Genomic DNA, 16,461 nt, shown 5'->3' with positions numbered 1-16,461 from the left:
AAAAAAACATAATGAACTTCTTTTCAGTTTCTGAAGAGAAATGGCTGGTTACATACCTTGTGAGTCTCTGCCCTTTTGTTGAGTAACAACAATGACCTGCCCATACAAGTAATAGGGAAGAACAGCCCTTTTGTTCTGCGTTCCATGGGTATTAATTTTTTTCCCTGGTTCTGCTTTATTTTAAGATATTATGAAGATTTCAAAATTGATCTGAAGACAGGGGAAGCAAACTTAACTCAGATCTACTTACAGGTATTATACATTTTCTTTCAACTTTATAACCCATAGCCCTTTTTTGTTACTTTTGGTTGAGAGTTTTAGGTGGCAGAGGATGATCCTGTTAACGTTAATTTCTGTTGTCATTTACAGGAAGCTCTTGACTTTATTAGCAGGCAGCAATCCAGTCAACAGCCGTTCTTTCTCTATTGGGCTATTGATGCCACTCATGCTCCTGTTTATGCCTCCAAACATTTCTTGGGCACTAGCCAAAGAGGGTTGTAAGTCTCCTTTTATTTGATTTATGCTGCCTAGTGTGATAGTGGAAAACCACAGCAATATTTATTGGACTGAAGTAACATAGATCACTTGTTAAAAGTGTGTGTGCGTGCATGCGTGTGTAAATACACATACTAGGTAGCATGGAATTTCCTTTAGTATTTTTTTTCCCAAAAAGACCGTGTCTAGTTTGATCTTTAATATATTTGTTGTAAGCCAAAGTAAAGATCATGTGACCCAAATGTAGGTGAAATCTAAGCTCCCTGGCCCACTGTGTGAGTGATGAAATGCTGTTCCGTGGAATGGGTGCTTTTGTTAGTCTCTTGACATAGTTTGATTAGAGCCTGGTTTAAAAGCCTATAAATCAGAACAGCAAACAGGCTCCACATCATGGAAAATGCAATTTACAGTGGGGGAAGGATAGCTCTATGGATATAATGGACCTTGCTTTTAAGATCACAATTTCAAACTAGCGTCTATAAACAAAATTACTTTATTAGCCTCAGCTCATGGCAGAAGTGGCCTCTGCTTATACCTGGCTTCATTTATCTCAATTTCTGGTCTCTGTCCAAAAATGCTCAGATCTGAGCAAATTGGAGAGTCTGAATATCCAAGAGAGGCTGCTTTCTGCAGATTAAAAAGACATAAGTTACGAAGTGACACTGGTAAACTTCTATTGTGGTACCTGATGTGTAGGTGAATTATTTCCCTCTTCAGCACAATTAATTCAGTATTCTTGTAATGGAGTGCTTTATGTTCTGTAAGACTACCTGGTTTAAACTGTTTCTCCTCCTTTACTGGCTTGCATATTTGTAATCTCTACTGTCTCAGATATGGTGATGCAGTGCGAGAAATTGATGACAGCATTGGGAAAATCCTAAAGTCCCTTCAAAACCTGGGCATCAGTGAGAACACTTTTGTGTTTTTCACATCTGATAATGGAGCTGCTCTTATTTCAGCACCTAAACAAGGTAAGTGTCTAATGAACAGAGCTGGACCTCAAGCTATGAAGTTCAGGTCCAGATCCAAACAGTCTCAGAGTTTGAAGACAAAGATATCTGAGGTTTTGGTTTGGTCCCTTGTATATAAGAGAAGCCTTGAAGTTCAGGAGTGTTCAGCATTAGAATTCTGCCTCCAGTCCTTGCTTGTGTTAGTTGCTCACCTGGGCACACTCCTATTTAGACAAGCACATGTGCCTTCTGTACTGTGCCCCGGTGCTGATGGTTTTTTTTTGTTTTTTTTTTTACTCTTAAAAGCAGTACATTAGGTGCCTACCAACTGTATTTTTGCTCCCACCTTCTCTCTTAATCTGTTATTGGTAGTGTGTGTGCGGAAAGTGACATATACAGGGAAGTGCTAAGTCTCCTGTACTAGTTAATTAGAAAGACAAGTTAGAGGGCCATTATCAAATGCATATCTGTGTTTTCTGGATCATTATAAAAGATCCAGGAGTCCCAGTGTGTTTAGCTCTATGAAACGATATCAAGGAGAATAAACATTCTCTGCCATGGACAGCTTTGCTGCACTTCTCAGTTTTTCCTCTTGTTTTCAAGCTAGTATCCTTGAGCAAATTAATTTTATTTCCCCCCCCTTTTTTTTCCCATTTGGAGGTCAGGTAGTCTTGTGATGATCAGGCCACGAGATGGGAGGCTCCTAAGTTCTAACCTTAGCTGGGCCACTGAATCTGTGTGGCCTTGGGCAAAACACGTGACTCTCTGGGCTGTTCCTCGGTCAGTGCAGTTGTAAGGCTGCATAAAAAGTGGGGACCTTCCCTGCCAACCAGCTGCTGTCTCTGAGCAGAGCTTTCCTGGGGAAATAAAATGTAATCTCGCTTTTGTCGTCATCATGTCTATCTCCAGTGAAACCCCTCTCTTAAAAGGGTACTAGAAAATCACATGTCAGTCTGAAAATGTTCATCAAATCATAGAAATGTAGGACCGGAAGGGACCTCGAGAGGTCATTTAGCCCACCCACCTGTGCAGAGGCAGCACCAAGTTTCCCTAGATCAGTGGTCACCAACCGATCGATTGCAATCGACTGGTCAATCCTGGAGACTCTCCCAGTCGATTGCGATCTGCAGTGGTGCAGCGAGGCTGCTGCTAAGGCAGGCTTCTTGCCAGCCCCAGCCCCAGGCCACTCTCAGAAGCAACGAGCACGCCCCTGTATCTCCGGGGGGAGGAGAGAGGGCAGGCATCTCCATGCGCTGCTTCTGCCTGCAAGCACCACCCCTACAGCTCCCATTGGAACTGTAGTCAATGGGAGCTGCGGGGGCAGTGCCTGCAGAGTTGGGCAGTGCGCGGAGCCACATGCCCCCCGCGAGGGGCCACAGGGGCGTGTTTGCCCCTTCCGGGAGCGGCACTGGCCTGAGGCAGGTAAGGAGCCTGCCTTAGCCCCGCTGCACCACCAACCAGGAGCTGCCCGAGGTAAGTGCCGCCCAACTGGAGCTCACACCCTGAACCCCCTCCTGGAGACAGCACCCCATACCTCCTCTTGCACTCTTGACCCATCCCTAACCCCCTGCCGAGAGCCAGCACCCTGCACCCAACACTCTGCCCCAGCCTGGAGTCCCCTCCTGAACCCGGAGTCCCTCCCAGACCCTGCACCCCTCTTGCACCCCAACTCTCTGCCCCAGCCTGGAGCCCCCTCCTGCATCCAAACTCCCTCCCAGAGCTTGCACCCCCTCACTGCCTCCTGCACCCCAACCCCTGGCCCCAGGCTCAGCCCAGAGCCCCCTCCAACACTGCAAAGCCCTCGGCCCCAGCCCAGAGCCCAGACCCCCTCCCAAACCCCAACTCCCTGCCTGAGGGTGTGGGAGAGTGAGTGATGGAGGAGGGCGGGGAATGAAGGGAACAGGGCAGGGCTTTGGGGAAGGGGTGGGGTAGATCCTGGGTTGCGTTTAAATTCAAAAAGTGATCTTGGGTGTAAAAAGGTTGGAGACCATCCCTGACAGGTGGTTGTCTAACCTGTTCTTAAAACCCTCCAGTGATGCGGTTTCCACAGTCTGCCTTGGTCACCTGTTCCAGTGCTTAACTATTCTTACAGTTAGAAAGTTTTTCCTAATATCTAACCTAAATCTCCCTTGCTGCAGATGAAGTTCATTCTTGTCCTGCCTTCAGTGGACATGGAGAACAGTTGATCATTGTCCTCTTTGTAAGAGCCCATAACGTATCTAAAGACTTATCCGGTCTCCCCTCAGTCTTTTCCCAAGACTAAACATACCCAATTTTTTTAACCTTTCCTCATAGGTCAGGTTTTCTAAATCTTTTATCATTTTTGTAGCTCTCATTTGGACTCTCTCGTTTGTCCAGGTCTTTCTAAAAGTGTGTCACCCAGAACTAGAGACAGTACTCCAGCTGAGGCCTCACCAGTGCCGAGTAGAGCAAGACAGTTACTGCCCATATCTTAGATCCGACACTCCTGTTAATACACACCAGAATGATACTGGCCTTTTTTGCACCTCTATCCCATTGTTGACTCGTATTAAATGTGTGATCAATTTTTACCTCCTTCACTCACAAGAAACATTTAAGATTCCTATAAATGAAAGAAGTTGGCAAAAAAAAAAATCTTTTTGGTTTGTTTCCTTTGTGCATTTGATAGCATTCCCTATCTAGTCTACTAATCTGTCAGTTTCTGCCCTGCTGAAAAGACCTTCACAAACATCCACAGGAAAAACATGATCGTGTTTATCAATTTTCTTTCCTCTAGGAGGTAGCAATGGTCGCTTTCTGTGTGGTAAACAAACCACTTTTGAAGGTGGGATGAGGGAGCCAGCTATTGCTTGGTGGCCAGGCCAGATACCTGCAGGAGACGTAAGTATCTGGCCTTAACAATTTTAGGCCCAATCCAGTGACAACTGAAGTCAATGGAAGGAGTCCCATTGGCTTCAGTGGTCTTTGGTTCAGGGCTCTTAGCACATTCTCAATGGAATCACTGTGTCAAAACCTGGGATCTAATAAGTAAAGAATTGGTTGATGTATATCATAAGATCAGTTAATTACATTATTGCAATCTTATACCATGAATGCACATGACTGGATTTTTTATGAGCACTAAAGGCTTTGACTTTAGCCAGCAGGTACCTTTTTGTTTTCCTGGTCTGTTTAACCCCTTCACTTTTGTTGGATCAGACCTCTGTATTTTTAGTGGAGTATCGATGCGATCAAATGGAATGCAAGGACATTCCGGTTAATGTGCGTCCTGCTGCAGTGGAGGAACATGCTTTCTGGACATATTCTGTGTCTCCTGCAGCATCGAGTGATTTTAAACCTGACACTTCCGTTTTCTGTGGCTAGATAGCAGTTTCACTCAGGGAGGTAGAACACCACTTCTTTAGATGCATCTGAAGAATTGGTGGTTTACCCACAAAAGCTTATGCCCAAATAAATCTGTTAGTCTTTAAAGTGCCACCAGACTCCTTGTGTTTTTGTGGATACAGACTAACATGGCTACCCCCTGATATCAGGAAGGTAGGTCTGTGTACCAGAATGTTTCTATTTCCTGCCTGCACAGAGATTAAAATGATACTCATTCTAAAATAATCCTCAGGTGGTAATACCAGCACGTGCAGGAAATTGTCCCAATACTCATTAAAGAAAGATCTAATCAACTCTCCATGCAGCAGGATTCGTGTTAAATAATATGCATTCCCTCCCTTTTGTAGATGTCTTTTATTCAGAAAGAAGTGATACTTCCTCAACTCGACACTGTGCCCAAGATCGCAAAATATTTATAATATTTATTTTTCTAATTTACATTCCTTTTCAATGTTGTAAATCTGTTAAATCGGATAAAGATCATTTATAGAGCATATTTAGAGGCCACTGTCAATTTGGCTTAAAATTTGGAGCACAAGGGTGATTTGAGTTTGTCATTTTTAAAGGTTTTACAAAACCTAATAGGAATGTTTTTATGATTCTTTAAAATTTGAAATGAAAACAGTTTATTGTTTGAATTTAAACATTCCCATGAAGTCCTTGCAAGCCAAGCATAAGTAACCTTGGACTAGTGCATGAGAACACGAAATTGAAACTGACTATTTTGTTTTGTATGTACAAACTGAGTAAAGTGCCAGAAGTAAACCACCATCATAAATGGGGACAGATGCATTAGATATGAAAAAATAACTCTAAGGTATAATTAGGAACAAAGGCAAGGAAATTTTTTTCGCAATAACTTAACAACAGTAATCTTGTACATGCAGTATAGCTAGCTATTTTATGTGATGGTAAGAAGTGTTTGCCACAGATTGGAGCTCAGTGTGGTAGTTTGTGGTGAATTGCTTGTTGTTTTAGAAACAGCTGAAAGTAACTTAAATTTGTATGATCAACCATTTATGTATGGTTAACACATTGGGACCGAATGAGGTGCCATACTACCATGGGTGCACACACAAAGGCCCTGGTTTGGCAAGCTACCTCTATTTAGAAAAGCTCTTATGTATATGATTAACTTTAAGCACATGCTTAAGTTGTCTTATAAGACAGATTCTCAGCTGGTGTAAATTGTCGAGCTCCATTGACGGATCTGCCTTAATTGACTTTAATAACACTTGAGTAAATGCTTAACTTTAGGCATACACTTAATTCCTTGCTTGATTTGGCCCCATTTCAGGAAACTGGCCACCAAATGGTTACACGTATAGAGGTCTGATCCTGAGAGGGTTATGATCCCACAATTCCCACTGGGCTCAGACTGCTTTTCAAACCCATGGTCCATAATGTGCTGCTTCATTCTGTGTTGTGGATGTGCTAGCATGAGTGATATCTTTAAATAAATATATAATAACAGATATTGATAGGTCTTCTATGCTTGTATTCTTGCAATCAAGGCTCCTGCAGTCTGATGCCCACAGCAGAACTGTCCTCAGGTGAGAAGTACAGCATTGCTTCAGGTTTTTGGGTAGTGCAACTCTGCCGTTGCCTTCTAGTATTACAGTCGCATGTATAGTTTTTATCATGCTATTTCTCAACAATTGCCTTTTCTAGACATAGTAGGTGGAGAGCTCCCTTCTACACTTTTGTGCCTATTTTACCTATCGTATGTTGAAGTTACAGACTTCATATGGTTTATTGTAAATCCAAACTAATTAGCCCATGTTCCACTTAGTCTGAGTGGCTGCAAGAAATGTCACATTACTCTTAATCCTCAAAGGTAATAGAGAAAGAAGCTGAGGTCTTCTCTGCACCTACAGAACAACGACTGCTGGACAATGTCAGTGGAAGCTTTTACCTTCCCAACCTGACCAGGAGAGAGGAGTCAGAGGTTAATTCAGAGTTAGTGCCCATGTAATCATCGAATTCTCTGGTAAATCAGTCCGGAGCTTTGCCCTCTAGTAATAGTGCTGGTGGTTTTTATATGGACACAAGTCCACCAGGAATTGGAGTGAACCCACAAACTGTTTCATAGAGATGACCAAACATCTATCAGATGGTGACAACTTTTGGTTATTGTTGACCGAGGCCACGTTCAAAGCCTTAACCTGCTGTTGAAAGTTTCCCTATCCTGTTGCCTGCGCCATTCAGTTGCTCAGTCCCACCAAACTACTGGAGTTAGTCCTTCTCTGGAAGGGTCATGTCTCCTTGGTGGTGGTCAATTTGATAAATGCAGACTAATGCACATTGGAAAACATAATCCTGACTATACATACAAAATGATGGGATATAAATTAGCTGTTACCACTCAAGAAAAGATCTTGGAGTCATTGCTGATAGTTCTCTGAAAACATGCGCTAAAAGCGTAGCAGTAGTCAAAAAAGCGAACAATGTTAGGATCCATTAAGAAAGGGATAGATAATAAGACAGAAAACATCATAGTGCCACTATATAAATCCATGGTACGCCCACACCTTCAGTACTGCATGCAGTTTTGGTCGCCCCATATAAAAAATACTATATTAGAATTTGAAAAAGTACAGAGAAGGGCAACAAAAATGATGAGGGGTATGGAACAGCTTATATATGAGGAGAGATTAAAAGACTTGGACTTTTCAGCTTGGAAAAGAGACGACTAAGGGGGGATATGACAGAGGTCTATAAAATCATGACTGCTGTGGAGAAAATTAACAGGGAAGTATTATTTACTCCTTTACATAATATAAGAGGGACCACCCAATGAAATTAATAGGCAGCAGGTTTAAGAGAAACATAGGGAAGTATTTCTTCACACAGCGCACAGTCAACCTGTGGAACTCTTTGCCATGGGATATTGTGAAGGCCAGAACTATAACAGAGTGCAAAAAAGAATTTGGTAAGTTCATGGAGGATACATCCATCAATAGCTATTAGCCAACATGGTCAGGGATGCAAACTCATTTTCTGTGTGTCCCTAGCCTCTGATTGACAGAAGCTGGGAGTGGACAATATTGGATGGATCAGTGATTGCCTGTTCTGTTCATTCCCTCTGGGGCACCTGGCATTGGCCACTGTCAGAAGACAGGATACTGGGCTAGATGAGCCATTGGTCTGACCCAGTGTGGCCATTATGTTCTTATGCTGACAATCTTACTGACTTGTAGTTTTTTTTTTTTTTTTTTTAGTGGGTGTATTTCTTTATTTCAAATAAAAGGAATGTTGAGTAGAAATTATAAAGTGGACGGTTCTAATAAGAACATCAGTAGCGCTATAGGTAACCAGTTTGGGGCGGGGTGGGGGTCATGCCACAGGAGGCTGCTGCTGGTGTTGGCATCAAAATTCAGTTCCTTTTGGCTCCACGTTTTGGCATGTTTATTCATACACAAATCCCCTTTCTGTAGCTTCCTCCCCCGCTCCATTTTCCAGGTGAATTCATAACAAGTCAACATTTTAAACATTCCCTGCATCACATCTGCCTTCTGGAAGGATCCAGCTGAAAGAAATTCATATTCTGCTGGTATTTGAATCCTTCTCCTTCTCTCTTTCTGCAGGCCTCCTCCCCTTCCCTCCCCAGTTCCTGCTCCCTGAAGGAGAAAAGAACATATCAACCCAAAGACAGCATTGCAACCTTTTCTTCACTATCTCCCATGGGGCGCAAATTGAAATTGAATTAGACAGGGATATCAGGTCTGCTCGCTGTGATAACTGTAAAAGGATTTTATTTAAAAACACCCTGACATTTGTTCACCCAGTTTCAAATATTTAGCTTTTCTCCTTTCCTTTCCTGGCGGGGGCGACTTTATTAATTGTCGCCTTTGATTCACAGTTAAAGCTTGAAAGTGCTGATAACAGCAGTGGTGACTATTTCTTCCCGCAACGTGGCCCACAGCAAAAGGATTTCATTTTCTTAAAGACGTTATGTGTTCACCGAGAGTTTATTTTTTAAAAAAAGGGGGGGGAGAGCCCTTCTTACGTGCGTAATGCCAGCTGTTCCTCACTGATAGGAGGAATATCTGATCTCTCTCTTCTTTTATATGTTATTTATTTTCTCTGGGCTGTTACTCTCTCTGGATTTTTATTTTTCTTTTCATAAGAAAAAATGGAAGAGGCAACTAGAATGAGAGTGCTGTTGACAGGAGAAAATGGTAATTTTAAAAAAAATTCTCTGAAAATACTTCAAAGTTTTTATAAATATTAACCTTTTTTATTTTTTTCCCTCTCTTTGTGGTGCTGCAGAGCACAGATAAATCCAAGTGGCTGTGGCACTGGCGTTTAATTTCCTTAAGAAGTTTTCTCTGCTTCACGGAAGAATGTTGTCTGAGACCAGAAACGTAATTGGATGATTAAAGGGAGTCATCTACATCTGGTTATGTTTAATAAAGGCCGGTACAAGAAGTCAGTGGTGGCCTAATAGGACTGTCACGCTGTATAAATTTAGGTAGTACTAGAGGCCCACATCTCAGCTTGGCTATTGCTTCTTGCTGTCTGTTGGCCAAAAGATTTAGGTGATAGGATTGAGTGGCGACATGAAAAGTGATTTTTTTTTTTTGGATTTGCCTTATAAACTGTGAAAGGCCTAATTACAAAGTCTTACATGCTAGCTGTCCTGTTCATTCCTGCTGCAGCAGGAGTACATGGAGAGCAGGCACGTTAATAACTATATCATGTGCCAAATATCCCCTTTATTCATCTCTCAAATCCTTCACATGGCATTTCTCCAACCTCACAATGCCTGCGACGTGCAAAGGGTAAATAGCAGGGGGCGAACGTACGAGACACTCAGCACCTCCTGGTCTGTGAAGTTGTCCACCTTTGTCAGGAACGGCTGTGATAGCTTCTTTGAAGTAGGATAACCTTGTTGTTGTTTAGTGTCAGGACCGGCTCGAGGCACCAGCAAAGCAAGCATGTGCTGGGGCGGCACAATTCCAGGGGCGGCATTCCGACCCTCCCCCCCCACCCCCTTTTTTTGTTGTTGCTTGGGCAGTTGCGCTCTCGGAGCTTGGGGTGGCAAATTTTTTGCTAGGGCCAGCAACAAACCGAGAGCCGGCCCTGTTTAACGTCTATGCGCTCTTAACATGTGCACAGCCCTTTACAAAACACACACACACACACACGGCAAGATCCTTGCTCTAAGGAGCTGACAATCTAGAGGGTATGTCTACGCTGCAGCTCGGGGTGAGCCTCCCAGCCCTAGTTGACAAACTCATGCTAGCTCGGTGAAGGGGATGGGTCTTAGAGCCCGGACTCCAACCCAAGCAGGAATGTCTGCACTGCTATTTTTAGCCCTGTAGCATGAGCCTAAGTCAGTTGCTCTGAGACACACTGCTGTGGGTCTTTTTTTTATTGTCTGTTTGGTTTTTGCAGTGTAGATGTACCCAAAGGGAGCAGTGTGGAGACAGTAGAGCATAAGGAGCAACAGCAGCAGCATACTAGCACCCATCAGAATGGGGTCGGTGGGGCCTGACCCCTCCCCAGATCTCTGTGTCTGAGAGCTACACAAGAGCATTTTTTGTTGATGTTTGAATCAGCAATAAAAACGTATGCCTGTCATTCGGGGGAGGGATAGCTCAGTGGTTTGAGCATTGGCCTGCTAAACCCAGGGTTGTGAGTTCAATCCTTGAGGGGGCCATTTAGGGATCTGGGGCAAAAATTGGGGATTGGTCCTGCTTTGAGCAGGGGGTTGGACTAGATGACCTCCTGAGGTCCCTTCCAACCCTGATATTCTATGATTCTATGATTCTTGCAAAGGATCAGGGAGTATGTGTGTAACCATTATGTATGTGCAATGAGCCACAGTCCCATTGGTGTCTGACTTAGTTGTTGGCGTGGAAGGGAGGTTTGCCTGGGTGAGGACTGCAGGATTTGGTGCAGTGTATGTAGGTTTTCTTTGCTTTGGTCTGAAGGGAGAAAATATGGAACTCCCACTACCAGTGCACATTATAAAACTAAAACAGTACGTCCAGATTCACTATAAAATGGGACTGTTCCAGTTCCTTCTCCGAGGTTGTGTAGCAGAGAAAGTTGCAAGCAGCTTCCCTCCATCCTCTCTTCCAAATGAGGAGATGAACCTTTAGAAGAGTTCGTGTACATACCTGCCTCTTGTGTTCCTCATGTGGAGGACCGTTTAATATTTCAGGTCCTGTGATTTAACCCCTTCCCATCCCTTACTGCCCACAAAAATAGGCTGATCCTAGCCTCTTCCAAAGTACCTCAGTGCAGCAAAAGCTCTGAATCAAACTACGGGCCTGATCCTACACAATCTTTCACATGCCAGTAATCCCACTAATTTCAGTCGGATTACCCTACTGACTACAGGCTATATTCATAAATAAGGGTTTCCAGGATCAAGCCGTCTCTATGCTTGCTGCTTTGCATTCTGTTTCTCCTGCATGGGAACAGGGGAAGCATTGCCCATATCCTACCTCAGTATTAAATGCTCCTGTCAGTGTTCTGTGATGAATTCAAATGGTTAAGAATTGAAATTACTGTAATCCAGCAGAGTGATATTGCAATGTTAAACGCTTAATCCGTCCCACTAGTGCAAGCACAGCATGCAGCCTGTTGTTTTTGGAAAGAGGAAAATACTGTAATTTTCAGAAATATCTTTTAATTCCCTGCTTAAATCCTTAGATGTTCACTTTTTCAATCTATTGGCCATCTAGCCACTTAGAGCAAGAGGTTTAGTAATTCAGAAAAAGGTTTGTTTCCCTTAATAGGGGCTGAAGAATCTAAAACAACTGAGCTGATATGTTGCAGAGTTCCTCTTTTATCATAATTTGCTCCAGTATTTAAATCAGCGGCCCGCCAAGCTCCCCGCCCCCCCCCCCGGAGTTATTTTCTGTGGCCACCGAGCTCCCCCCGCCCCCCCAGTGCGGCGCGTCCCCTCTCCTCTGCTTACCTCCAGGCGCTTCCCACCGCCAAACAGCTGGGTGGTGGGAGGAGCAGGGAGCACACGCTTAGGGAAGGAGGCAGAGAAGAGGTGGGGCGGGGGGGGGGATTTGGGGAAGGGGTGGAATAGGGGCAGGGATGGGGCGGAGTTGGGGTGGGGACTTTGGGGAAGGGGTTGGAATGGGGAGGGGGAAGGGGTAGGAAGAGGCAGGGAAGGGGTGGGGCCTCATGGAAGGGGTGGAGTAGGGGCAGAGTCGGGGGCAGAGGAGGGGGGTTTTGTATCTTTGTATGAAAAGGTGTCAGCGATGCGGCCCTCAGGCCAATGTACTAGTCCTCATGTGGCCCTCATGGTGATTTGAGTTTGAGATCACTGCTTTAAATACACTTTTAGTGTCAGCTTAGTAAATGGAGATCATAACTTATTAGCAGGAAGATTCATGGATAAGGCAGGCTTCGATGGTCATGATGTTATGACAGATATTGGTATCCTTGGTATATTGGTAGAACATGCAAATCTGCCTTGGATGGAAAAGAAATAAAATGGTTTTTCTCCACTGTACAAGTATATTGAATTGTGTCACATGGCTCCTTGTTTCCGAGTTTGCGGTATGCCTGGGAAGGTTCTGTTGTGTCATATCTGGTACTGATGCATCTTAGCGCAGAGCGCTCATACTCTCTCACTTGACTGAAGATATCTCCCTCAACTTTTGTAATGTCGGTTAATTCCCCATCCCAAGGCAGATGATAGTCTCCTAACGAAGTAGCATAGCACAGAAAGATAGAAGGGGTGTGCGTGTGTGTGTGAGAAAATCAGTCAGAAGGTAATCGGTGGAAACAAATACTGTGTGTAATGCTTGTTTTTAAAACTGGGATAATTAAGACAGAAGGAATTATTAAATATGGCTACCAGTTAAAATTAAAAATCTCTTTTAAAAAAAAAACAAAAAAAACCCACTAAAGCGAAAAAATGGTGGTTTTTCCTCCCTGATAAAAATACTCTAAAATATATTCCAGATTCACCATTCTAGAATTGTTGAAAACTGTTTGCAGATGAGGTCATTGGGCCCTGAAGATCACTCCACATCCATCCACTTCTGTACTTGCTGGGAGCTCACCCCTGGCAGTGCAGGGCTCCGGAGGGGGCCAATGGATGGAATAAATCAAGGGGGACTTCATACGGAATACTGATTTTTCAATCTCAAAATGAGTAATAATTTGCCTGTGCACACCAGGAGGGCCCTAAGCGCCACAAAGTATGAATGAATGAATGGAAAGTGGGTGAAATAAAGGGAAAGGTTTAAAAAAAAATTCCATAAAAAACAACGTGAAAGGAGGAAGGGCCTGATTCAGCCCTCTAGAAGCTAATGGGGACTTTGCATATGACTCTTACGTGAGCAGGATCAAGCCCCAAGTGGGAAATTTTGAGAGATGCAAAAAAGGAATGGGACTGAGAAAGCAGCTCTTTTGTAGCGGAGAGGCAGGCAGCCTCGTCTGCTTGAATTTGTATGGAAGGTCTGTGCAAATGCTCTTCGTTGTCTTGTCGATTTCAGGTGAGTCATCAGATGGGTAACGTGATGGATCTCTTCACCACCAGCCTCTCCCTAGCTGGATTGCAGCCTCCCAGTGACAGACACATTGACGGTATTGACCTTTCTCCTGCCATCCTGCAGGGCAAGCTAATTGACAGGTTAGTTTTGAGCACGGAGCTCACAGCTCCTCCCTCGTGGTTATTGGAGGGGGGCAGAATTCATTTGTTTATTTTAAAAATCCCTTCTTTAAAATTATTATTACTTTAGAAACAGGCCTGGTGCACTTTAAGTTCCTGATGGCTGAATTGGGGTGAGAATCAGAGATTTACTTTCTGTGCTAATTATGTGCTGGAGCTAGCGAGGTGGGATTTCTTGAAACTCAGCATACTGCCATGAAATGGATTCCATGGGCCTATTCAGTTGTCCAGGGATTAGCACATATCCCTCGAACAGCATAAGGTCACAGTGAGGTTAAATTCTGTGAACTCTAACCTGGTTAGGGAAAGGAGGTTTAATTATTTATTACTGTGGAGCAACCAAGAGTGTCTGGGTGCTTCACAAAACACAGCCACTGCCTGAAAGAGCATACGGTCAAAGACCTTGATCCTGGAAAGGGACTTCACTGAAACCCCACTTGTTCCTCTGGCTCTGCTTGTGTGGATCCTTTTTCCACGGTTGGGCCCAAATTTTAGACTTGATTTGAAGAGCTGGGATAATGAGCAGCAGGGAGTGAGGATGGGCTGGGTGTTAAAACGAGACAAGATTAGACAGGGAACATGCTTGACTTCCTGTCCTGGGCAGTGTAGAACTGGTGAGTATTTCCAGGAATGGTTTAATTGAGCAGAGGGAAGCAGCCTGACAAATCAAATTAGTGAGGATGTTCCATAAATAGGGGAGAGCATGAAAAAAGGCACAGGGATGCTTGCAGGATTCATCTGTGTTCTCTTCTGTGTTGACCTTGAACCTTAGGTCGGTAAAGCTATTTTTGTGCCGATTAGGGCAGAAAGCACCTGCGTAGCTCTGTAGGTGATTCACTTAGTGTCTAATTTAGGGCGTTACTGGATCTGCGAGTGCTGTGAAATGTTTGCAGTTAGCATTACTTTATTTCTTTAAGGTTGAAGAGGTTCTTTATTGACATAAATGAGTTTTTTCATTGGAGAGGCGAACGTTTTATTACTCTGCCACTTGCACTACAATAATTGTCACTTCGGTGCACAAGGTGAACCAGGTCAGGTCTTCCAAAGCCAAAAACTCCATTAATGTTTTTTTTCCAGTGGGTTAGATTTTAACATCCTTTTTGGCTAAGAAAGCAGGAACAGTAAAGATTGTTTTTTAAAACAGAAGACCTTATACAAACACCCTCAACTAAAGAAAGTTCCTCGAGGAATGAGTATTATGGGTGAGCGAGAACCGGATGAGTGAGTCCTTTTCTTTCACTAGTGTGAACATTTTGGACCCCGTTCTGCATTCTTGCAACCCCCCTCACTCCCATTTTCCCTTAGGAGTTTTTGGTGCATACAGAGTGGACCAAAAGGAATGGGGCCTGTGTGCTAAGCTGGGTTTTTCCCTTTGTTCACAAGCTCCTCATAAATACAAAGAGTAGAAGATACTCATTGTGCAGGGAGTGATGGAGACTGTAGTTCATACTCAAAACAGAAGGGATCTAAGACCATTCCTGCGCTTCAGTCAGGGAGATTTTTAACCTTCTCTTACCGTAAACATATGGTCTTCAAGGTGGCACCATAGAACCGGACAGTTCTTCCAAAGTAGGAATTCTGAGTCCAAACCAAAGCTGCAGATTCAGAACTGATGATGACCAACTTTTTGGCTTCATGTAGCAGCCTATAACTACTGGAAAAAGCTGACCAAGCTGGATGTCCTTGTATGAGGAACTCTACCAACAGAGTCTGCCCTTGAAAGATGCTTCAGTTCTGCAGAAATTGGGTGGTCCAGTTTCACCTTCCATTCCAAGAGCAACAGCATGCTTTGTCAGTGAAACCAAAGGGAAGAGGGGGGACAGTGCTGAGCTCACCACAACATTTTTTGAAAGGGGGGGCAGGCCATTAACTGGTCTGAATTGAATATGTTTTCCAAATATATCCCCAGTGTGCTCCCTAAATTGAGAACCATGGGCATTTGAGAAAAGGCAGCATCCAGTATTACATTAGGCCAAGTTAAAGGGAAGGCTTTTTGAGAAATTGATGGGGGTAGAATATAAAGCATGTTGGAGTGCTAGGATCTGTGATTTGGGTGCATTCTGAGATGGCACTGGAAAGCAGAATGCGTCTTTAATGCCGTTTTCCCCCTTCTCTGGCTAATCAGCCTGTATGACAGTAACAGCTGGTAGTCTGGTGCTCTCTAGCTGTCCCCAGCCATAAACAGGAGACCAAGCATCACATGTTCTGTGAATTCCCATCACACACCCCACTCTTCTGAGACATTTGGTGTTTAAATCGTCACGCTCGATAGAAAATTACAGGGGCTGATAGTTCAAGGATTAACAATCACTGGCAGCCCGGTTGTATAATGCTTCATTCTTGCGCAATGTGAGCTCTCAACTTGATGAACACTTTAAAAAATGTTAATTGAAACCCTTGCAGTGGAGACTATTAGAAGGCAGCCTGTTCCTGACTGATAGCTGAATCGGAAGTCAGACTCCATTAAAGTGTTTGTCTCCCTTATCAGTGTGCCTGCCCAAGCACTTGTTTAGGCACATTGCATTTCTCATGCAGCTGCACTTCCCCTCCCCCTTCTGCTTCCCTGTCAGGCCGATATTCTATTACCGTGGCAACGAGATGATGGCAGTAAGACTTGGGCTTTACAAGGCTCACTACTGGACCTGGAGCAACTCCTGGGAGCAGTTCAGTCAGGTAACAGAAAACAAACCCCCCTCGTTTAGTTTATTTTCCCCATTCCCAACTTGCATCAAGTGACATTTTCGTCATGGGGGCAAAAAACCCATTAAAGGGGAATTTCAAATTATTGGCATGTCCCTGCGCTCCATTTTAAACCAGCCATTTATTGGAGACATTGATGTGTAATTACTGCTGGATCTGTAGTAAAAAGTGAAAGGAGGAAGGAGACTAGTATTTCAGCACCTTCATATTGAAGTCAATGTCATTCCAGGGCAATAACAGAAAATTGTCCTCTTGGGTTGTTTTGGATGTTGGGGTGGTTGGTTTTTTTAGCATCTAATA

General features: G+C 43.8%; 1 protein-coding gene across 4 annotated transcripts in view; it reads left to right on the top strand.

Moving 5' to 3' along the window:
- Window positions 1-16,461, top strand: part of GALNS (galactosamine (N-acetyl)-6-sulfatase) — a 66,889-nt gene that overhangs the window by 19,030 nt on the left and 31,398 nt on the right. For all 4 annotated transcript variants that reach the window (XR_012641585.1, XM_074968911.1, XM_074968912.1 and 1 more), the window contains 6 exons: window positions 186-252; window positions 370-497; window positions 1,327-1,466; window positions 4,204-4,307; window positions 13,286-13,422; window positions 16,032-16,134. Coding sequence is in view for 3 of the 4 variants with exons in the window: in XM_074968911.1 (XP_074825012.1) it covers window positions 186-252; window positions 370-497; window positions 1,327-1,466; window positions 4,204-4,307; window positions 13,286-13,422; window positions 16,032-16,134 (679 nt within the window). In the remaining variant the exon portion in view is untranslated. The remainder of the gene's footprint in view (window positions 1-185; window positions 253-369; window positions 498-1,326; window positions 1,467-4,203; window positions 4,308-13,285; window positions 13,423-16,031; window positions 16,135-16,461) is intronic.

The sequence above is a fragment of the Natator depressus genome, chromosome 12 (assembly GCF_965152275.1).
Source record: "Natator depressus isolate rNatDep1 chromosome 12, rNatDep2.hap1, whole genome shotgun sequence".
Taxonomy (NCBI): domain Eukaryota; kingdom Metazoa; phylum Chordata; order Testudines; family Cheloniidae; genus Natator; species Natator depressus.
The sequence above is the reverse complement of the archived record's forward strand: the minus strand, read 5'-3'. Positions and strand labels throughout refer to the sequence as shown.